Genomic DNA, 22,957 nt, shown 5'->3' on the forward strand with positions numbered 1-22,957 from the left:
CTAAGCCCCGGGTTGTAACTGGTGCCACCAGTGGGATGCACTTTGCAATGTATCCACTTTTTTTAACTAGAGGACTGCGGTGTTATACGCCTCTACGGGCCTTGTCTACCAAGCCGCAACTCAAGGCTGCGTTTGCAATGGTCTGCGCCGGATTCTTAGCTGAAAAGTGGTTAGCGCGGGTTTTCTGCTCTAGTGAGTTTTGCCAGGCTTTTGTTAACGTGTTAAAGCAGAGCTGGTAACTCTAATTATAGTTGTCGCCAAGGTAGCTCGCCGTAAGACAGCTCTTACAGAGGAGAGAGCCTAACTAAAAACAGCCATGACTTTGACGTCGTTGCGTAAACCTGATTTGTTGTAGGTTGCGAGAGAGTTCCGCCTAAGTGTTACAGAGTCACTCAGAAAACTAGAGTTGGTTAAGGCTATTTTGCTGTCGTGGATGAGGTTGATGAGCTTACCTGAGATGCCTTGAGATCATTCCACAGTGGGAGACTCCAAAAAGACAAGAAGAAAGACAACGACAGGAACAGATAGAGCCGGAAGAAAGAGAACCACCGAAAAAAAAAGAAGACTAGTAAGAAAGCACACGACAGGAGCGGAAAGAGAAAGAGTGAGAAGAACGGAAACCTGCACTTGAATTGAGGCGGCTCGAGGATAAAATGGAAAGCGCTCGTGCAGCAGGGGAGAGAAGCAAGGGAAGCAGTGCGGGAGAGTGATTGTCGTTAAAATTGGCTAAGCTAATGCAGCCTTATAATCTCGGAGAGTACATTGGTGTGTTTTTGGTGAACTTCTTGCGGTCGTGCGTAAGCAAGAGTGTCATCACGATATCATCACACGGAACCACCGAGTGATCATATCTTGACAAAAATACATAATTTCTATTGGCAGTGCTCGGTGCGTGTCGCCTCCTACGCCTTAGTCCCAGACGTTCCCCGGCGTCGAAAACACGCATAAGGCGTGTTTCGCTGATATAGAGCGCAAGAGACATCACTGCTCGGTAATCACATATGTCAGTGTTAGAAAAACTGACGTCATATGCGTGCTTTCGACGCCGCGGAACGTCCGGAACCAAGGCATAGGAGGCGGCGCACACCGAGCACAGCCAGTAGAAATTACGCATTTTTGTTACGATATCATCACTCGGTGCTTCCGTGGCGACTGCAGAAGTGGCACCTTGCGCTTTTTCTGGCGTTCCGGTGTGTGCGCACTTCAAGGGAGCGAAAGAGCAGGCTGGCGCTCTCGAGCTTCGCAGGCAGCCGTCAGAAGGCGCCGCTCTGCTCTTTTCCACGCACTCCCGTAGTCTCTAAAATTTTGACAGCCAGTGTACACAACTAGTCGAGCACAAGTTCAAATAGGTAAAATAAGTTCACATGTAGACGTCCAAACTCGGACATTCTCTATGGCTTGACATACACTGGAAAACACACTAAGACAAATAATTACACATAACATCAAACAGACGATCACAACATTATAAATTTGTTTTCAGTATAAATAGGAAGGCAATAAAATCGTGTTCGTTAATATTTCCATAAAATATGTGAATCTTCAAAAAACTTCTTGAAGGCCACAAGCGCTCTTTTCCGAAGGCACGCCTATAGTACCGGCCATGGACCTAGTATTTTTTTACAGTGAATAGTGTTCTGTCTAAAAGCAGCAAACTTGCTCGTAATGCTTTACGTGGTAAATCATATTTCTCGCACTCGAGGAGTAAATGGTGTATGTATCTTCGTCTGGGTGGCCGCAAGAGCACTCAAGTCTAGACGCATATTTTATCCTGTATAGGAAGTGTCGCGTAAATGCTGTGCCAAGCCCCAGTCGGTGAACTAATGTTTCGGATTTCCTATTTCCGCTCAGATCCGATGGAATGGGTATTTTTCTGCAAGCGCCTAATAAATATAACTCCGAACTTTTAGATTGTTATTCGAGCCGTTTGTCTTTGGTGAAACGACAGGATATCTGTCTCGGGAGGAGGCGGATTTGATTGCGTTAAAAAAAGAAAAATAATCGTCTCTTATTTGTGTGCCCGATTGGCAGCTGCGTCCGCTGCAGTGTTTCCTCGAATGTTGCAGGGACCTGATATCCATTGAAATGCAATCATGTGGTTCATTGTACTTTCTTTCGCGTGTTTTCTTTTTTTAGAGTCTGATGTAAAGCGAAGAGTTTCTAGAAATTATTATTACTTTGTAGCGATGCGAGAGCGGCACGTGGATCGCTAAAAAGGACCCATGTTTGCGTCTTTTTTTGGGGATGTTATAAAGCCAAACGCGGATAGAATTGCAAAACAGTTTTGCAAGCAGTAGAAGATGTCACTAGAGGTATTTTAAATATCTCGTTCATGACAGTCGCACAGCATCTGGCACTATTCCAGATTTATGCCGTATATCCGCAGTATATTCACTTGCATACAGACGGTTCCGCTCATACATATTCCTTCTCTTGAGCTTTTGTCGTTCCACAGTTGGTGATAGAACCAGAAAAATTTTTTCTTCTAGTCATCATGGTCAAGAACATACTAACCATATTCTCCAGAAAAATTACCCAGGTCCAAACTTGGACGCGCTACGTCTGCCCTTGGTGTGTATGCTGCAAATAAATAAAGAATAGGTTACAGCAAGAAAATCTAAATATAGGTATGATACTCTGTGCAACTTTGTAGAAGTGTAGCAATATCAGAATTTTTATCATTACCGTAACACCAAAAGTCTTCCTTAAAATTTTTTTATCATTCCTTCACCGAAAACACTGCAGCGTAGGTAATTCACCAAATACATCAGCTTCGAAGAAATTTTTAAAGTTGCATTACACGCGGTTAAAATAATGTAAAAGTGTGTGACACTTCTTTTAGGAAGAACCTCTTTTTCAGTCTTTCCCAGGACGATGCACTCCGGGAGTGCCGTCTATGTAAACGCGTTCCAAAGAGGTGCATTGCTCCATCCAGTGGGCCTTAAAAGCTGTGGTTATGGGCTTGCTGCGTCCCGTGCGTGCTCACAGCAGTGGAGACGAAAGCCTCTCCGGACAAACGAATTACAGCTTATTTGATGGACAGCGTCCAACTCGCGCAAAGAGTCACAAACGTGAATCACGGAAACGGCCGATGGACGTGCAGTACGGCAGGTGAGCGCCAAAAGGGGCAGAGTGTCCCGGTGGCAGAGCGCTGGTAAACAAGCTTCCCCTGGGTAGCGCTCAGACTGCACCTTTTGTAGCAGAGAAGTGGGTAACGTGCACTGAAGCTGCGCAGCACGCGACGCTATTTTTAGATAGCCGGTGCGCGTTGCTCCCACCAGGTCAAAGCACTCAGCATGTCTGAAACCCCATGATCCCCCTTTCCACGGACACAGCCCATCTAGCGTTGCTTTGGGAGAGAGGGTGTCAACAGCCCCTGTAAGCTCAGGACCGCTGTGACATTACTCACTAAATTTTTTTCCAAAGCAGATAGCCCTAGGGCGTGTCCATAAAGCAGTTAACTCCGTTTGGATTGATGCGCTACACCTGAAAGCATTCGCATGAATTACAATAATTCTAAATTTGCGCCATAAATATTTTTACGAAAAGAGCAGAGTAACAACTGTTTATTTATAACACGAACGTGTTTTATACCGGGGTCCACGAAGAGATGACTGACGTATTTCCGTCACGGATATGACGTTGTAAATTATACGCTAACAAATGACAAAGAAAGAACTCGAAGAAGTTCCGTCGCCGGGATTCGACCCCACGACTCCGCGCTCCGCAGCGCGCGGCGCGAAACGACTCGGCAATAACGCCTATGTTCTCCAGTAGACTAACGCCGAGCTATTTATATAGACTGTTTATCGCTGGTGGTAGGCAGAGCTCGGAGGCACTTGTTTTCGTTACCACCAGCGACCTGACGCGAAGGCTGTGAAGGGCGCGCTTTAAAGGTCGTCGTCCCGCTCGTTGCGATGGGCGCGCGCCCCCACCTGTACTTTGCCCTACAGGGTGTGGTCGCTCGTGCACGCGCGCTTATCTCGTGATGGGGGTGGTTTGCACGTCGTGTGCTGAACACGACGTGCAAACCAGAGTGCATGAAGAGTCACTTCGCTCGCTGCAGCGGCAGCGTTTGCGAAAGGAGCGCGCTGCTCAAACACAAAAAAGTAATAACTGCGACAGTTAGTTCGCACTCGTCCTGTGTGTGTTCATTTAATAATAATATCTAGGGTTTTACTTCACAAAACCACGATATGATTGTGAGGCACGCCATAGTAGAGGGCTCCGGAAATTGAGATCATCTAGTGTTCTTTAACGTGCTCTAACATCGCGCAGTACACGGGCCTCTAGCATTTCGCCTCCATCGAAATGCGACCGCCGCCGCCCGGAACGAACCCGCGATGCGTGTCTTTTCGTGCGTCCTTTGCGCTTAAGCAGCACGCTGCAAGTTTCCAGCTGTTCGCCGTTCTTCGCGTGACATTCCAATTTGTTCCTATCGTATTCATTGTTTCGCCGCCAGGGCGAAACAATGCGCAGTAAACGCTGAACTACCTCTATGAACACACGTTTCACTTTCCTGTTATACTGATTCCTTTGACGGTGAGACCAGCCACGTTTTTTTCCCATCCCAGTCATATGAATGCGTTGTACCCGCGGCGCAAAACAAATGTAAAATGAGAACACTTTCTGTGTCGACTTCGTTAATTTTGTGGTAGTCGAATAAGAGCCCTGCCTAGGTCAAGACCGAAAGCCGACAAGAATCATTGTAAACATCAGGAAAATTTAAGCTGTGGAAATTTGATTCCGAAATCGCGCTTCGGTGGCCGTAACGTGCGCCTTTTGCGGGCCCATTCCAGACTCTGTCGAACTCTAGGCAGAAGGTGAAAGACACCATGCCGATATCGCCGCCCGGAAACAAGCTTCTTGGAAATGCTGCAACCCGCAATAAAACGCTATGCTTGCGCATCACTTAAAGAACTTTCTAAGAAAACTTTGCGTGGAATTTTTCGTGGGGGAACTGCTATACGCTAGGTTACTTTCCAGCTAATTGGTGCTTCCGTAGACCAAAAACTCTGAGTACCACCTATGGAGCAGTGTTGCATTTTGAAATGTTAACGCGCAGAGTTACTACATATGCTGTCTTTAGGTAGCAGAGTTGCACGTCTGTTTTCCAAACGCCTCTAAGAATCGTGCATTGCGGAGAAGTTGTTGGGCCAATTTTCGTACTTGCCGACGCCGCCGCTGCAACGAGCTGCATCGACAATAGTCATCGCAAGATGAGTTCATCGCCGATCGGTGATACGACGGACTGCTATAGGCTTCCAAACAACGTCGAGCGCCGCCACTGCTCTTATCGCAATCGGGGGCATCCACGGCCACAACACTGCCGCCCCCGCTTCCGCGCACGCGCAGAGCTCTCGGATTGCATCTGTGATGCGTCACAATGTAACTATTGCTGACCAGCAGTGCTCTGGGCCGAATGAGGAGCGCAAATCCGGCGCTGGACAATCCGGCGACAAACCGCCTTCGCGGGCAGCGTCTGCCCCCAGTAATGCATACCTCAGTCGCGCGAGCGTCGTGCCCAAACTTGAGCTTGGGTTCTCTATTGCGACACGCTGCGAATGTCGCCTGAAAAAAAAAACTTGGAGGGTGCTTCAGCATCGCTTTCAAGAGTATAACACGATAGTATAATGGGAACATATCTGTATCGCCTTTCCAATCGGTAGCCCTTCTTCGCTTCTCGGTGGAGACCTAAACCGTGCGGCAAGGAAAGCCAAAGTGCGGACGCCCTCTGGCTACAATACGCATACATGCGGCGCGAAGAAACACGGCCACACGGCGGGGCGATGCCGTTTAAAAGCGTGCCCTGTGGACCCTTTGCGACATCTCGCGGGTGATAATCAAGCCGCTGAAGAACCTCCGAGATGTGCTTACCACCAACGCTAACTGGTATATGTAAATAGCTCTCGTTACTATGCAAGAGGATGTATGCGTGTTTGCCGATCGGCTAAACGCAAAACACATCGAGCCACGTAGAGAGGGGTCGCAGGATCGAATCCCCGGTCCCACACGAACCGAAGATTTATTACGAATTTTCGCTTACGGACAGCGCTCATTTTCCTCTCACAACCAAAGACGCCGCCGCCCACACAGACACCGGAATTTCAGCGAAACGAGCGCTTTAGCGATATCGCGTTAAAACGTAGTGCGACTTCGCCGCATAGCTGAGTTTGATAGGCGAACTTTCACACAATTCTGCCACCTAAGGTATCATAGTTATACAGTAGCTTTTATAAAGTGGAATATCTGGCGCCCTGTATGGACTAGTGCAAGAAACTAATGCATTCACCTAAGACGACTCGAAGGCGAAAGCCATCTTGTTTTAGGAGCTTGCTCGCCAAGCTTCTTATGCTCGCGCCTTATCCGTCGGCGTCGTGTACACTAGTTCTCATTGGTCCCGCCAAAAATTGATAGGCGCAGCTGCGCTCTCTCCGTTGATTTCAAGAATACTCACTAGATGGCGCGTCGCCGCGCAAGGCGGCACACACCACCCTCGGCGCGTGCGCTGGTTAGATAGGTAACCTTGAGGGCCGCGCTTGTCGTTTGGCGCTCGCGTTTGGTGCGCTTCCTTTCACTTCGGCGAAGAGAAAGGAAGCGCGCTCAGTGAACACTCTCAGTGAACACTCTTCGTTGCCGCTCCGCTTCATGAACACCCCAGCCAAGGCAGCAGCGCGGCGGGCTCGCAACGCAGCTGCATCTCGGTCTCGCCGCCAAGACCCTGCGGTGAGAGCCCGGGAGGCCGAAGCGAAGAGGGCTCGCCGTCAAGCAAAGCCGGAGCTACGGGCCAGCGAAGCAGAAGAGAAGTGGGCGCGCCGTCAAGTGGACCCTGCGGGGAGTGGTCGCGAAGCAGAAACAGCACGGAAGCGGCGGCAAGAGAACCCCGAAGAAGTGCGGGCGCGGGATGCCGCGGATAAGCGTCAAAAGCGGTCGGTATACCTGAGGTTGGCGGCTCCGACGCGCGCTTCCAGCGCGATTTCCTCGACTACACGTTCAGCCACAGCTGCACAACGTTGTCACGTCTATATGTGATGGTAGAGGAATGTGTACGGAGGACTCGCGGGTTACCCGATCATCTTCGAGCAAGCCCCTCTAACATCATTCACTTCGTGAATATGGCGATGATTTTTTTTCTTCTCAGTCGATGCATTCATCTGCCCCACACCTCACCTGGTTTTCCACTGCCTCCGTGATCAGCCAAGCGATGACGTCATCATATGATGTCACGTGATTTGACGCCGTAGTGATATCATGACGTCATTAATTCTGGCTATCTGTGACATCAAGATGACGTGATATGTTGACGTCATCGCGTGATGGTGATTTTTGCATCGCTCGTGTTGGCGCGGACGCCGCTGGACGCTGGTCAGTTTTTGCGTTTGACGAGGCGTCTATGGCTTTCGTCTTAAAGGGCTCCTAAACCACTGTGAGTTCGAAGACGAGAGCGTAGTTTCTTTCTCGCCCTCACTGCCCTTCCTACAGGCGATATCATTTCCTCACCATTTATTTCTTTATAAAGCATGTGTGCACTGCCGGCACTAGGCGTTGAGCCTATCAGGATTTCGCGCTTGTGGCTACACGCTGTTATCGGCGTTTGCGCAGAAACAGACAAGAAGAAGTGAAATCAGTTGGTCGCGCACGACAGCCTTGCGAGACAAGGAAGTACGAATGGACGACTGCATGGCAAAGCAGGGTAGGAAATAATCGGGTATTTTGATTGGTGGGTTCTTTCTAGCTGAAGGAGAAACTTCAGAAGCTATTATGAAAAACTGATCGAAATTCGACGTCACTGTAAACTACATCCGCCCTTCGAAAGTGTGGTAACAAATTTTTCTTCGAGAATACGAAGACGTAGGTAAGATATGAGTGACTTATCGTTGCGCTAATTGCAATGGGTGATGCGGAGGAATATTTTTCCTGCAGGCGGGGGGGGGGGGGGGAAGTGGGACATATGTGTCCCGCTGTCGCACAAAGGGTTAATAAATTCAGCTTATTTGGAACGAGTGGACTTGAACCCGGGCCTCCACACTCCCAAAGCGAGTGTCTTAACCGATGAGCTTGATCCCCTCTTTTTTGTTTTTTTGAGCCTGCTTTTGACACATAAGTAGCAAAAGAAGAAACGCTGTTTACAGAGCAATCATTGATCGCCTAAAAAACACCAGTCTAACTGGTATTAATGAGGACACTGTAAAACTGCTTCAAGTGTAAGAGTTCTGCACGAGCTAACCAGTTGGGAACATGTTCAAGAAGCTGGTGTTCTTCAGCATACCGGCTAATGCCCTCCTTGAAATACTGGAGCACCGGACCGGCTTCCCCGTCGGTGTGCAGAATGCCTATCTTGCACTTACATATGCTACAGAATGCAAGCGATGTTACTTTCAGCCGAGAGATGCCAAATGCCTCGAGGTTCTAAGACAATATCCTTTTATTCGATGGTATGCTTCAGTCATTCCCATAAAACACGGCCTCCCTGCAGTCAAGAAACACATGGTCTGTCGTTTCCTCTGTTTTACTTAAGCAGTCTATTCACCATAGCAGAAACATGCGCTTTTCCTTCAGCCATGGCTGGACGAAAAGCATACCCGTATGTTGATAAACGAATAATGTTTTCAATTTTACAGCTGTAAAACGCTGGCGTAACGGAATACGGCCAGTTCAGGGCGCGAAGTAGTTTTCGTGCTGTCTGTCGCCTCAACGCGATGTAAGCTGTGAGAGCAGAGAACGCACAAAGGTAGGAAATCGTCTACTTATGTCTGTAGAGACAGCGCGCGTGCCAGCTTGCGCGACCACGCCCTTTTGATCAAAGTTCGCAATTTCTGTCCGAGCGACGCAGCTCCCCACGGGCAGCCCTTCATGCTGCTTCACCTAAAGCAACCGTCCTCTACCTTGAGCAGCGCCCGTCAGCAGCCTTCGCAAGCTTTAGCTCGCACATAGACCATATGACGCATAGAGTTTCCTACAATACTTACTAGAGGGAACTCTGGCGCTAGTGTCTATGGGAGCTGCAATGCATCGCGCTTCAGCTAGCATGGGAATCATGGGTAGTACACGGATTTGTCTAAACTTCGTTCTTTCGGCTCCGTTTGGCTCCGCGTCGCCTGCATCCGCTTTGTCGCAAAACGAAGTTCAGAAAAAATCAGCAGTTTCACTTCACCACTTTAACTTCTTTAGGCTCACTGATTCAAAATCTGGTCACGAAGTTCACAACGATCCATTCTTTTATCCGAAAGAAAACCAAAACATAGCAATAAAGAAAGCCACAAGTGCGTTCGAAGCCCACAAGCACGAAGACTAGGCAAATCCGTGTACTACCCATCATTCCCTTGGTGGCTGAACGACCGCAGCGCCAGAGTTCCCTCTAGGTCATTTTAGGAAACTCTATGATATGACGCACGGGGCGATATCATCTATTTGTACTTCATACATAACATGACCTCGACTGCAAAAATGCGGCTTGAGTGCTCATATAATTTCTATCGGAATGAAAGAGCCAAATGACTCTTTTAACGCGGAGCTGTCCTAGGGCTGGGCCTGATGACAGATGCGAGGCCACGCATGGGGAGAAGAAGGAGAGGCATGGTGGAGACGAGAAGATCGGCCTTGGGCATAAGAGCGGGGTTTTATGTGTGCGGCGCCCTTTCCGAAGTTGGGCAAGACTTCTTGTAAGCCTGAGCCACTCGTCACGAGCGGCAGCGGGAGTTGGCACGATAGCGCTTCGCTGTTTTGACAGCTTTCACTGCGTTGAACTTCCTTTACTTTTTAGATGCGAAGCAGCTTTTGCGCTGGACTTTGTCCGTTGTTCCATTAGCGACCGTCCGCTTTCTAAAACCTACCATAGCCATCTGTAAAATATTGAGCGCGCGCTCGCGCCAAGGAGAAGTCTTCTTCGTCTTGTTCTTCGACCGCCTTGAAGATGATACCAGCAGAGCACCTTAGGGGCCCGGGCTGCCGTATGCTGTCCTAGCTTGGCGTAACGCAGACAAAACCACGTGTGCTGGGGCGCGCTAGCGCGTTCAGGCCTGTTTAAGACGCAGGGTAAGACGTCGTGGCCCTCCGCCTTACACTCTCTCAGCAATCATATGATGGCGTCGGGGAACGATATTCTGCAGACGCGCGATGAACCAACGCGTTGTATCCTAGTCAGAACGCGCTGGCACGCGCTAGCGCGTTCGGGCCTGTGTAAGGGGCTAGGTAAAACGCTGTGGCCTCTCCTCCTTACACTCTCTCAGCAGTCACGTGATGGCGTGGGGGGACGAGATTCTGTAGACGCGCAATGAACCCGCGTGGCGTGCTGCAACGAGAGTTCGGGACGATTAACAGCAACTACAGTGATTTCATGGTGTGCTCCATATGCAAGGACGCGTTAACATCGGGCAACGTGCCCGTGATGAACGGAACTTTAAGTCGATCCATGCGCTCCTTCGCATCCCCACATGATTCCCTTTAGTGGGAGATGGTGATTTTTTTTTCTTCTGAGAGTGTATGAAAAGCGCAATAATATAAGCCTATTGCGTCGCATGTTCCTTTTCCTGCAATACCACGAGCTTACCGATGCCTCTTCGCTGAGAGTTGTATGCGTTTAAATGACAAAATTGTGTTTCTCGTTTTAGACATAAAATGAAAATCTTATCATCAATGTTGTCCAAAGTATCATTATAATCGTAACTGTAATCGTATAGGTCAGTGTCGTCCTCCTGATTCGAAATAGCGCTCGATATTCGTACAGCGGCTGCAAAGAAAATGATTCTCACATTCAGTACACCACATTAGCCCATTTTAACCACGAAAACACATATATTCAATGCATTGATGTTGCATAAGTGAATACATGGCGTATTAATGCAGACAACGCTAACAAATAATAAAGACAGGGAAAAATTAAGAAATAATCTGCTGACTTCAAATGGCTACAAGTAACTAAAATCTGGCCTTTCTGGTTTCAGTTATCCTCTGTCGCAGGATATATAAGTCATTTTAACATGATATACTAAATACCCATTGGTACATAGCAGGGACTTACTTATTAATTAGTATTAATTCAGGAAATACGATTTGTGTAGTATAGAAATGAAAATGAGCAATTTTTTTTATTTAAGTAGCAATAACGAACGTTCCAACTATTCGCGCTTGTTTCGAAATGCAATTGCCGACGTCACATCAATTTGGAATCAGCATTAAATGTAGAGCAATTATCGAAATATGTGATGTACACATGCTGTAAAATATACGTTTTGACCAATTTACCTGGTTGCTTTCATTAACGCCTTTCTATGACTTCAAGTCCAGACTTACAGGAACACAAATGTAGTTTATCATCGTTTTTCTAAGCGTAGATTTTTTGAAGTCATACTATATTCCCAATACCTTTTCAAAAATATCTGAAACTTCAAGTCAACGGCTTGAACTGGGATTTGCAGTATCTGCTCTAACTAATTGAGTCAATACACTATTTAGTGAGACACGTTAAATATTCATGCATTCAATTTATTTTTTTTACAAATGTATTGAGTTTGAAGGGATAATTCAGCTCAAGGAGAATTGTACCGGTGCCTGGGGGCGTACGTTAAAATTTATGCGGATCAGCGACACCCCGTATGTGTAAATTAGGTATAAATACGTTAGCGATGTTAATCAACCATTTCAGCACTCGATCTGAACGCGAACCACGACCGGTTATTAGAGAGAGAGAGAGAGAGAAACAACTTTATTGACGGCACAGCGAGGTCGTTGAATTTAGCTTGCCGGTTCTTAGAAGGTTCATCCGCACAGTGCAAGACTGTGAACTGAGCGACTTTTCTATGTGACAATGTGCAGCTCTCTGCCAGAAAGCGATTTAATAATATCTGCTGGCGCCTTGAATAACCTGTGTATGTAGACATGGGTGAACGAATAAAGAATCTCAGGTAGTCAAAATTAGGCCGCAGTCACCTACATCCGCGTGCGTCATAAACATATCGGGGTTTTAGCGAGTAAAACTTCCAAATTCATTTTCGCCAGCGTTCTACATTTTCGCACAAAATTTTTTAAGCGCCCGCTGGGGCTCATGGGCGGCTTCGGTGCTGCCGACGTACAGCGAGTATTTCGTGGGCACAGGGTAGGATGAAAGAGAGCGAACGTGGAGCGCACAGAAGGAATAATGATTGTGACAGAGAAAAAAGCGACAAGAGGAAAGCAAACCAATGTTCGGGGGAAGAATAAGGAGGAAAGGTGAAGAGAAGAGTACCAACTGTGGAAACGAAGCGCGTATGAACGCGCTTCTGTTCCCGCGGCTAAGAACAGGTGCGTTCACTTGTCTGCGCTAGCCACGCCATTCGCAGCCTTCTCTTAACAATGAGGAATGCAACCGTTGTAAGTGTGTCGTCTTACGCCGCGGTTGCTATAAGGGCTGCCGGCGCAGGGAAACAGCGGAAGCTGACGCCAGAATCAAGAAGTTCGCGCAACCGAAACAGCAGCGAAGCGCCGCCATCGTGAGGAACCCGCCGTTCGCGCCGCCGAAGCAGAAGTTTCTTTCCCTGAAAAAGCAATATGAGTGAAAAAAAAAAATACATGACTGATCCCTCTGTCATAGGAATCGGTATAACACGAAAGTGAAACGTGTCTTCACAGATGTAGTTGAGCGTTTGTTGTGCATTCTTTCGCCCCAAGCGCGAAGGAATGAATGCTCCAGCAACAAATTGTAATGTCACGCGAAGAACGGCAAGCAGCTCGATACTTTCAATGCGCTCCTCAAGCAGAAAGGACGCACGGAACGAACATACACAGGATGAGCGCGAACTAACTGTCACAGTTGTAACTTATTTCTGTATGAGCAGCGCGCTCCTTGCGCAAAAGCGGTCACTGCAGTGAGCGAAGTGACCTTCGTGCTCTCAACGCAAACTTGCGGTGAGAGCGCAAGATGTACAAACCACCGTGATCACGAGATAAGCGTTCACGAGAGACCACGCCCTGTAGTGGCGCGCACTCCTCCGCGTGGGGCGACGACCTTTAAAGCGCGCTCTTCGAGCCCTTCTTGCCATCCCGCTAGTGGTAACAAAAAACACGCTGATGTACCCCCGATCTCCGAGTACCACCACCAGCAATTGGTGTACATAAATAGCTCGCCGTCAACACAGTAGAAAGCGCGCCGCCTGTGGCGGAGTCGTTTCGCGCCGCGAGCTGCGGAGCGAGGGGTTGTAAGTTCGACTCCCGGTGACGGAAGCTTTTCTTATAGTTTTTTTTTTCTTTGCCATCTGTTAGTCTTTATATTTTACAACGTCATATCCGTGACGGAAATACGTCAGTGGAGCCGTGGTGTACCCTGCAGCATAAAACACTTTCGTGTTATTAAGAGGTACGCTGTAACTGTACATGAAAGCGTGCATCTCAAGCTCTTTGCCTCACATATGGTGATATCAGGATGCCTAAACTGCCGCTCTCAAATGTCATATTACAAAGCAATGTAATCGCGAGGGATTTTTTACACTGTTTCCATATTCAGCTCCCGTCTTGTGCATACTTATCCGTCGCTTTTTTTATTCAGAGGGTCCCAGCATTTCATTGTACCTGGGCATCCACACCCCCAAGAAAAAAATATTGCGTACAAGTAGAACATCTCGTAACCCTCAACATTTCACTGAAGAGCTATCTGAAAAATGAAGGAAGGCAAGCACAAACTTTGAAAGGACCGCGACTCGGCAAATGTCAGAAACGGCTAGTGCTATACAGTAGATTTCTCTAGCCCTTCCCTGAACGAAACGTCAAATGTTTGCGCAATAGTTTAGTAACCATAAGTACGCGGATTTTACGTGCCAAGATTACGATATGATTAATATGTTTTTTAACATGCACCGAAATATAACAAAGAAAGGCGTGTCTAGAACAAGTGTAATGGGCGCACATTAAAAAATTGCGCTATGTTCACAAGATGATCGTTTTGCTAATGGCAGAGAGAGAATGAGCGAGAGACAACTTTAATCACGGCACAACGAGGTCGTTAAATTACCTTGCCGGTGGTTTAAAAGGTAGTCGCTTGCCACGACCGCTTCGGCCCAGTTAATAACTTCTGCCTCAATGGGGTAGTTAGTTACTGACAGGACTGACTCCCACGTGAAGTGGGATGAAGTTGGCAGTATTGTCTTACAAGGAGTGTTCCCCTCGCATTCCCAAAGAACCTGATTCTGGGGAGCCTTATGCAGTTGCGATGTCGGAAGTTTGATTGCATTTCATCTGGGTAAATTTTAGATAGCGGATTAGGGCTGGGAAAAGTTTGGATTTGCTTCCAGATCGTAGCGTGTTCCCTTTTTAGGTTCGTATGCGGTGCCTGATATGCTTCACGATTCTATCCATAAAAGCGGTAATTTCGTTATATGCGGTGATCGCTTCATGGGGAATGTCCAGAGTTGAGGAGTGCACCTCACGGTTGATTAAACCCCGCTCTGCACGATGGGCCGCCTCATTCGCTGCGTGAGCTGGTGCCCATACAGGACGTATCTTGATTGCTGTGTTTGTTATTTTTTAGGATGTTCTCCGTGATCGGTCCAACAAACCCACCATGAAGTTTGTGAACGTCATTTTACAATCGCTCAAGATGTATTCAGTCTCATGGACTGAGGTGGCCAGTGCGAAGCCGGCTTTTGCCTCTGAGGTAGAGGTTCTTAAGGTGGCGGCGCTAATAGTTAGTTTATCGTGGCCGTTCACTGGCGAAAGCAATAGAGATGTGTTTACTGAGGCCTTTAGCCCTTTTACGCATTAGGAGCCCTTATCCTCTTGCTGGTAATGCACGTGTTCTTGGCTGAATACGCATGTTATAAGCACGAACACGTTGCTCGGCCTGGCTTAGTAGGTGGTCTGCATGGTCAATAAATATTTTCGCATCAGAAGAAACTGGTACTACTGCGTTGGTCAAGCGTATACATCGCTCTCAGTGTTATAACATTAAAAAAAATTCACTGACAATTACGATACTGCCTAATCCTAATTCGGTAGCTCCATTTTGGGGCAAGGCCAACTGTTTTATGAAGTTTTGGCTTTCCGCAAGGTATCGATTGTGCCATAAATGGTAATTTTTGTGAAATAGTAGAGCACCCACTACGCCATTATTAATTTGTTTTTCTGCGGATAAGCGAGGTACCTGCTACACAACTGTAAGGTATTCTGTGCACTTTCTTGATGCTGGAAGTGGCTGATGACAACGAAAATTGTGGCTGAGCACTAGGTGGGAAGCATTAAACCGCACACTCGTTGCGCAATTAGCGTTGTGGGATGACTGGTCGTTATTTTGCCCTTCTACACCGCTATTACATAGGTTAACGCAATTCCTTGGCCGACATGACCACTGTATAGGGCCTTTTTGCAACTCAGTTTCAAGCATCAGTGAGGCTATGTGGCAGAATACTCGACTGCCACGCAAAGAGCCCGGTTTCCCGGCCCATTCGATCCGGGGTATTTTTTCTCATTTTATTTTTTTCATATATAACGGTTACTTTTTCATGTCTGCCGGCTACGTTATCCACGGTGGCGGCAACGGTGACAGCGACGACACTCATATTTTATTATTATAGCTGTGCTCTAATAATAAAATATGTCATCAGCAGAGGCAGATTGCCAAAGTACAACGTTTTGTTGTTTCCTGCGCAATAGTCATTGTGAGGGTTTCGTACTTTTATTGGGATATCAGTTACATGGACACCCACGGCTCCGGTTTTTTGCGCCTGCATACCCGTACCGTTCTGTATACGTGTATAAAACGCACAAAGCTAAATAGTCATGAAAAAGATTTTTCTTAAGCGCGCAACCTACGGCCCCTCGCTGCGCAGTGCGACGCGTTAAACGACAGCCACGAAGGCATGCATCATCCAGCATACTAACGGCGAGCTATTGATATACTATTTACAGTCGGTGGTGCGCAGATCGCTGAGGTGCTTAAGCATGGCAGAGGCTTGTTCACTATAACCCGCGAGATGGCGCAAAGGACCAAAGTGCGTCCTTTAAAGGGCGTCGCCTCGCTCTTCTTTCGCTGGAGTTGAGCTGCCCGCCTCTGACCCGGAACTTGGACCTACAGGGCATGGCCGCCCGTGCCCGCGCGCTTATCCCTTGAGGGGGGTTCAAGAGATGCCTCCCAACCTCGTACGTTTCTGCTTTCATTGCAAAGCTTTTGTTTAGCCGTTGACCGCACGAAGGTCACTTCCTCGCTGCAGCAACCGTGTTTGCTAAAGCAGTAAGCTGCTAGCCTTCCTTAGTATGAAACTCCAATTTGTTGCTATCGCATTCATTGATTCACCCTTGCGGTTGTTCTTTATTTCATGACTAGTTCAGATTTCAGCTCATGCCCTAGTTTTTCTTTTGTCTCCGCCTGGGTGACATCGTGACGATATCGGGAATCTTGGCTACAAAACGAAAGTTTATTCTCTGTATCTAAAATATCATGACACAGGCCGAACGACTTCTCATATATAATTATCGGTCCGACGCACCAACCTTCAATTCCACTGAAGCAAACCACAATGTGAGCCCTCTATAACACAAGTATACTGCATGGGAACTCAACATTGTTGCTGCGAACGCAAACGAACTTCTTTATTGTTATAAGAATCGCTTTAAATTTCGGCCAATTAATTGAAGGCACGTTACTCACTGCTTCAGGTGCCGATATTATTCAAGTGCACTATCGCTAGAAGTACACAAGATACTCTGATTCTGTTAAAAAATCACTTTACTAATATCTTGTGCTAGCTGGAAATATTATCGAAAGTCCTGCCACAAGCGATAAAGTAATATAACAAGTTAGGCATGATAAATCAGCCTATAAGGCTCTTACCAAGTAGGAGGTGAGCAAGAAGTCTTTCAGAATGCCTGGAGCATTTCATCTTGCTTCGTTTTCCGAAGAAGATCCCTGCGAAAAATGAATTGTTTCGTTCCGTTAAATGAAACAGAAAAAATTTTAAATGCCAAGAGAAATAAAAAATGCAGACGGCCAGGCATATAATATAATTTTATGGACATTTACAGGCTCGCTGTGCATATTGATTTCAGCGTGCTTCACATTTTTAGCAATTGAAATCATAAAAGGACTCTCGCTCGATCACGCGAACACAACGACGTCTCAAAGAAGGAACACTTCTGTATTGTTTTATTCGCTGATATTTTTTCCTTAGCCTGGAGTAACAAAAGTTCTCATGCTAATCAAAAGAAATCCTAGATATATTGTACAATGACGAAGGTTAAAAAATTCGGCAGATACCACGTACCATGCGAATCGATGTTATGCGAAGCGTGCGCAGGAAGGTGACTGTGTAGCAATTTTTCACATTGAGCAAAGCATTACGGAATGACGCGAGAGAAATGTGCAAATGGTATACACACACACATATTTTGAAGAGTCGCACATGTGTTATATAACCAGGTATTTACAGTAGCTTAACGATGCCAACAGCAACTTAGATGTTACCGACACCAGGCGCAGTAAGCTGATATGTAGTGCTTATATTCTTCAATACTGGATAGCGCGAATTCGAATAGCGCAATGAAGGAACAGAGATGCACAGGAAAGGCGCTACTCGCAACTAAGGATTATTCAGAAAAGTTTCCATTGCGCCTGCGCGTGCCTGCACGTATGTTACACTCACAGTTGCAGTTCTTAGAGTCGCGTTACAGTTCTTATGCTTATAATAGACAGATTTAGTTGGGCGTCCGTACGTTGTTGCAGACGCTCAAATAAATCTGTCCAGTTATCCGTTATGACGGAGAACGCACGCACGTACGTTTCACGAACCCGTGTACATGTGTGGAAAGAATTCTTGGCAGTTCTTGAATAAGGTCATCATCACCGTGATGAGTGAGCACCAGTGGCTGGACACGACTTGTTATCGGATCCGTTCGTGATCGCGGCTACGAACGGTCTCAGTGTACTGAAGTGCGAGGTATAGTAGAGCTGGAGGAAACCGCGAATGGCTTTTGCGAACAAATGATCTATGATGCCTCCTGTCCTGAACGTGGCACGAAGGTCTTGTGATGCCCTGTCCACATCCAAGCCGCCTTTCATGCCGTCTAAGAACCAGGCGTTGTTGTGTTTCGTTAAATCAATGCTGAAGTCACCGGTAATCATGAGGGACATGGTCCTCTCGGCAGAGTTATTGTAGGAAGCATTTTCCCCGGTTTTCCCGTAATCCACGTGGTCGACGTTGCGGACCACGTGGACGAGTGGGTGGTAGCCCAGCGTCTTTCAGGGGTGCTGTCTCTTCAGCTCCCTAACTTTTCTTGCGTCGGCCGCTGTGGTGTAGTGGTTATGGTGCTCGGCTGCTAACCCGAAGGTCGCGGGTTCGATCCTGGCCGAGGCGATCGCATTTTGATGGCAGCGAAATGCTAAAGGCCCGTGTACTGTGCGATGTCAGTGCAGGTTAAAGAATACCAGATGGTTCAAATTTCCGGAGCCCTTCACTACGGCGTCTCTCATAATCATATCGTGGTTTTGGGACGTAAAACACCGACAATTACTATTATTATCACTTTCCTTCCCTGTCAATGTGTATGTTCGCGGTTACTGCGTTGATTGAGACTCTGCTATCACCTGTGGCACATACACGCATAACATGAACTCTGGTATGCGGGTATGTGCCACAAGTGACTGAAAGAAAGGATTTCATGACGTACGCGAACGGTATTTTGCGCTATTCATGTCATCACCAGTGAATCGTGTTCCTCATACACTCATCCTATGCATTTTGGTATATTACAACCTATGGAGACGATCGGAAGAGCGACCAGACGTAGGCGGCTAGACAGATAGATAGATAAGTAGATAGCAACGCCCAAAGCGCCTGAGGTTCGCTAAGAAATGCTTCGCATTTTAAAACAATGTGGCTTACTTTCAATCATGTGCTCGCGCCCACCGGTACTGGTCGTCTGCTACAATGCAAACATGCGATGGTGAGGATATTAAGGCTAGCAATTAAATATGTGAGGAGCGTTCCACGTGCCTCTAGCTTGAGCCTCTTCTTTCGCATATATACCTGAACTTTAGGGCAAATAATACGCGACTATTTCAGCTAACAGCATAGACAGTTAAACAGCCCGATGCGTCGGCTGTCCATTGTTTAAACGTACCTTTTAAAGCGAAGCTTGACCTATCTGACTATTACAATGCTAAAAGTTCAAGTACACCAAAACCACTAAAATGTTTCGACTAAAACTGTCGCAGCACTTGAAAAGGATATATTGTTTAAAATAAAAAAAAATGCAGAAGCTTGCACTAAATCCCTCAAGGTATGAATCAGAGAATCTGCCCGATTTCGAAGTCTAATCTGGTTGCTTCTAGGTTGTTGGTAGGCCCTTCCTAGCTGACCCTGGGTTGTTTCTAGGTGGCTTCTAGCTTGTTCCTACACTTTAGCTAGGTGATGTTCGGTTGTTTCTTGGTCCCTTCGCAGCGCAGAGAAGTTCGAGTTAAACCACAGATAGTCACACGCACATCACAGTGTCCAAACTACAGAGACAGAAACTCGCGCTAAAAGCGAGCGTTCGTGCCTCACATAGATCTACCGCACGCCGTCGTTCGCGTGGCGCTTCCATCGCTTCGCGGTCTTGTCGCAACCGCCGTTGCCTTTCCAGTTCCCTAGTATTCTCTCGCTGTACGTACCGCTGAAGCACTCCGTACAGGTGCTTCAACGAAGCTGAAGCGTACGGCCCTGGTGTTTATCAGTGGGATAATCCCGGCAGTATATTAAAGCTTTTCTCAATTACTGGTTACGTCTGTCCAGAAATATTTATTGGTGTTCGGCGCCCGTCTGTTGCCGTTTTCATTTTTAGTGGACCAGCGGTGGTTAGTGAAATTTGCCCAATTTCTGTGGCACATACCCGTTCGTGATGACGATAATTTTTTGTACACCTGTACAAACCAAAATTTTGAGGACCGGCTTAAAGTGCTCCGCTGTTAGAAAACGATAAATTATTGCGGATTCAAGGTCACTTGTATCGAAGTGGTTGGCAACGTGCCCCTTTAAACGCACTCGCTGATGTTACGATCATGCACATTGACGCCTGCCAGGGCTTCCGTCTTAAGTAGAGTTGCTACGGAGGCCCAATTACAAACGTGGCCTCGCGCTGCTCCATTTAGGGGCAGCGCGAGGCCCATGTCTCCCACTCTTTCCTAGTCGTGTTGAAGGATATATCCCCCTACATGTGTACGCTATCAATGTCAGTGAAAGCAACACAAGAGTATTAGCCTCCTGTCTGCATGTGAATGCCCCAGCAGCAACAAAGAAAACTCGCTATGATGGATGCGCTGGAGTGATTCACGCAGCGGTACCAAGCAAACAACTTGTGCACATCATTGTTGTCAGTTCCGGATTGAAGTGAGGTTCTGGCATAGATCCCGTGTAATACATGTTGCGTGATTGTTGTTGGGGCTTAGAGAAGTCATTTCTGTAAAGGCTAATGAAAAACAGATATTCTCTTGCCGAGCGATAACCAATAAGCTCATGCTCAGGAAGCCTTAGCAGCATCAGTTCGTAAGGCCGAGAAAAAATGGCATTCCGTGTTTTCTTGCGTGCACGCGATCAAGTACATGGCTCCTTAGTGGAGCTATGTTATGTTTTTTGCGGTAGAGCTGTCACTAAATACAGTTGCTTATAGCAGCTCCCCTGCTACGGTTAACGTTCTCAATGCAGTGCGTGAAAGTAGTTACTAAAATAAATTGAATTACAGAGATTCTAACATGTACAAAATATCAGCTGCCACCAACTCAGGTCTTTGCATATGGACAGACAGCAACTCAACCAGTGTTTGGAGTGATAATTAAGATTATAAAAATTTAATTGGTAACAGTGCGTAGCAGTCATGAACACACTTAAAGTCAATTAGCCTACAGTAGCCATTATTTATCCTGCATGTGTCAACACTAGTCCACAGTTAGCGATAGAAGCGAACACTCGGCAACACACGGAATTATTAACGGTATTCACAACGTTGGCCAACGTTAATCATAATTTATCGAATATTATTTATTTTTATTTTATTTATTTATTGAATACTGCAGACCAAGAACTGGTCCAAGCAGGACAGGTACAAGAGGCAGGATATAATCAAAAACACATGTGATAACATAAGAATATATCACGAGAAATGGAATCGAAACACCTATTAACAGAACGCATAAAAGATAACATGGCAAAAGTATTACGTTAAATGGATACATAACACAAATTAACAGTGCATGTTTTAGCTCTAAGGAACAGAAAATTGGCTAACATCAGTTAGGCAGTTCCACTGTGATACAGTACGCGGAAAAAAGGAAAACTGAAACGCGTTAGTTTTAGCAAAATACGGGGTTAAAGAATGGGCGTGATGATGGCGTGTATGACTAGTGGACAGAGGAGATACATATGCATGCGGGTCAAGGGCTAACTTATGATTAACAAGAAGATATAGAAAGTTAAGCCGGTTTCTTTTTCGCCGTAATTCAAGTGTTTCGATGTTGTTAGCAGTCATCGACTGCTAACAACATCTTAGCTATCATTTAGCGAAAACTAGCCAACGCTAGTAGCTGCTAACTAGTGTTCGTTGTATGCGAGTAAATGGGCTGCACCGGGACTCCACCGGTCCCTGTTAACCACTCGTACTAAAATCACAGAGATAGGGCAGGGCTGCATTTAGCAAATATGATATCGGCAGCTAACCTATGTAAAAAAACGGCCAAGTGACCTATAGTTAGGTACATGTGCTTCGTTACTGCACTGAATTCCACTGCACGTATGTAAAAAATGTCAGATTTTTTTATAGGGCCTGACGTCCAAGTTAGCTTTATTCGTAGCTATGTCGGATCACTGAACCAAGCTTGAACTTTTACGAACACTGCCAAATGTTTCCAAAAGGTCTGGGACACATATGACGTAGTACGTCAGAAAAAGTATAGCGCTTTCGAAGTACTCGTTTAAGCATTTCAGCACGTGGAGTTGTCATACAGGCTACGCTCGAAACGTTTCAGAGAGTGAAGGCAAAAAGAAAACAGATATGCACAAATACACCGATAAATTGTCGCGGTTAGAATATATTTCGTTCCTATCGTGAATTTTGACCAAGAAGTGCAAGTTAATCATGCCATGCTTCGTAACATATGCGCAGTTTATTACCCCGCCTAGGTATCTCCAAAGCGCAAGTTATAGGGCTTGCAGTAACTTTCGCAAAGAATTAGCAGCCACAAACTCATGAGGACATTATCGCCCAAATTTCAATTGTTGCAGCTTACAGAACAAGAAAAGCCCCCCATTATGGGATCTGCCTTAATTAGGGGATCTGCCATAATTCGTCATCGTCATCAGGCACAACATCAACAAAGTGCACATAATGACTTACATATGTGCAGCGGGTACCTCACTTCTCCGCAGAATGACGAATAATGGTGTAGTGGGTGCTTCGCAACTTCCCAAAAATTATAATTTATGGCGTAGTGGGTACTTTGCTAGTGTACTTGTATTAGTTGCTCCAAGAGAGTTTACAACGGGCTCTAGAAGCGCCGCTCTTCCAGCTTTCGCTGTGACTGTGCTGCGCTTTCCGCGCAGGCCTGGCGTTTCTTTTTCTTATTTCATGCGATAGCGGTTACGGGCACCGGCGGTGGCGGGGCGGACAACTACGGCGCCAAGAAACAGCCGTTCCGGCGGTTTTGGGCGTTGTGAAGAGGAACAGCTTTTGCGGCAGTTTCAATTGTTTAGGACTCGCATTCGCTGTCCGAGTTTTTTCGATGCGGGTTTTCTCAAATACCGCATGTTGTATCATGTCAGTTCACGGCGAAGGAGTAAAACCATGCTTTGAGCGAGGTATCGGTTGCCGCGAGAAGATTGTGCCAAAAGGCGTATGAGGGGAAGGGAGTATTGTAGCAACCGCCTTATCTATATTTGTGCGAAAATTTAAGCGGCTAACTAGAGAGCTTGGGATGGAACCGCTCACCGCCTGTGCTTGGTTCTCCGGCGCGGTGTCTACTAGGAGATTA

The 22,957-nt window shown here is 46.7% G+C and overlaps 1 protein-coding gene across 1 annotated transcript in view; it reads right to left on the reverse strand.

Annotated features, from left to right (window-relative positions):
• Window positions 1-22,940, reverse strand: part of LOC119390403 (uncharacterized) — a 138,081-nt gene extending 115,141 nt beyond the window's left edge. Inside the window, exons 1-4 of the mRNA XM_037658017.2 lie at window positions 22,915-22,940; window positions 16,796-16,870; window positions 10,631-10,729; window positions 2,515-2,580 (exon numbers count right to left, since the gene is read on the reverse strand). Coding sequence (XP_037513945.1) covers window positions 2,515-2,580; window positions 10,631-10,729; window positions 16,796-16,844 — 214 coding nt within the window. The 5' untranslated portion in view covers window positions 16,845-16,870; window positions 22,915-22,940. The remainder of the gene's footprint in view (window positions 1-2,514; window positions 2,581-10,630; window positions 10,730-16,795; window positions 16,871-22,914) is intronic.
• Between the last annotated feature and the right edge of the window lie 17 nt (window positions 22,941-22,957).

Source organism: Rhipicephalus sanguineus, chromosome 4 (genome assembly GCF_013339695.2).
Source record: "Rhipicephalus sanguineus isolate Rsan-2018 chromosome 4, BIME_Rsan_1.4, whole genome shotgun sequence".
In the NCBI taxonomy this organism is placed as follows: domain Eukaryota; kingdom Metazoa; phylum Arthropoda; class Arachnida; order Ixodida; family Ixodidae; genus Rhipicephalus; species Rhipicephalus sanguineus.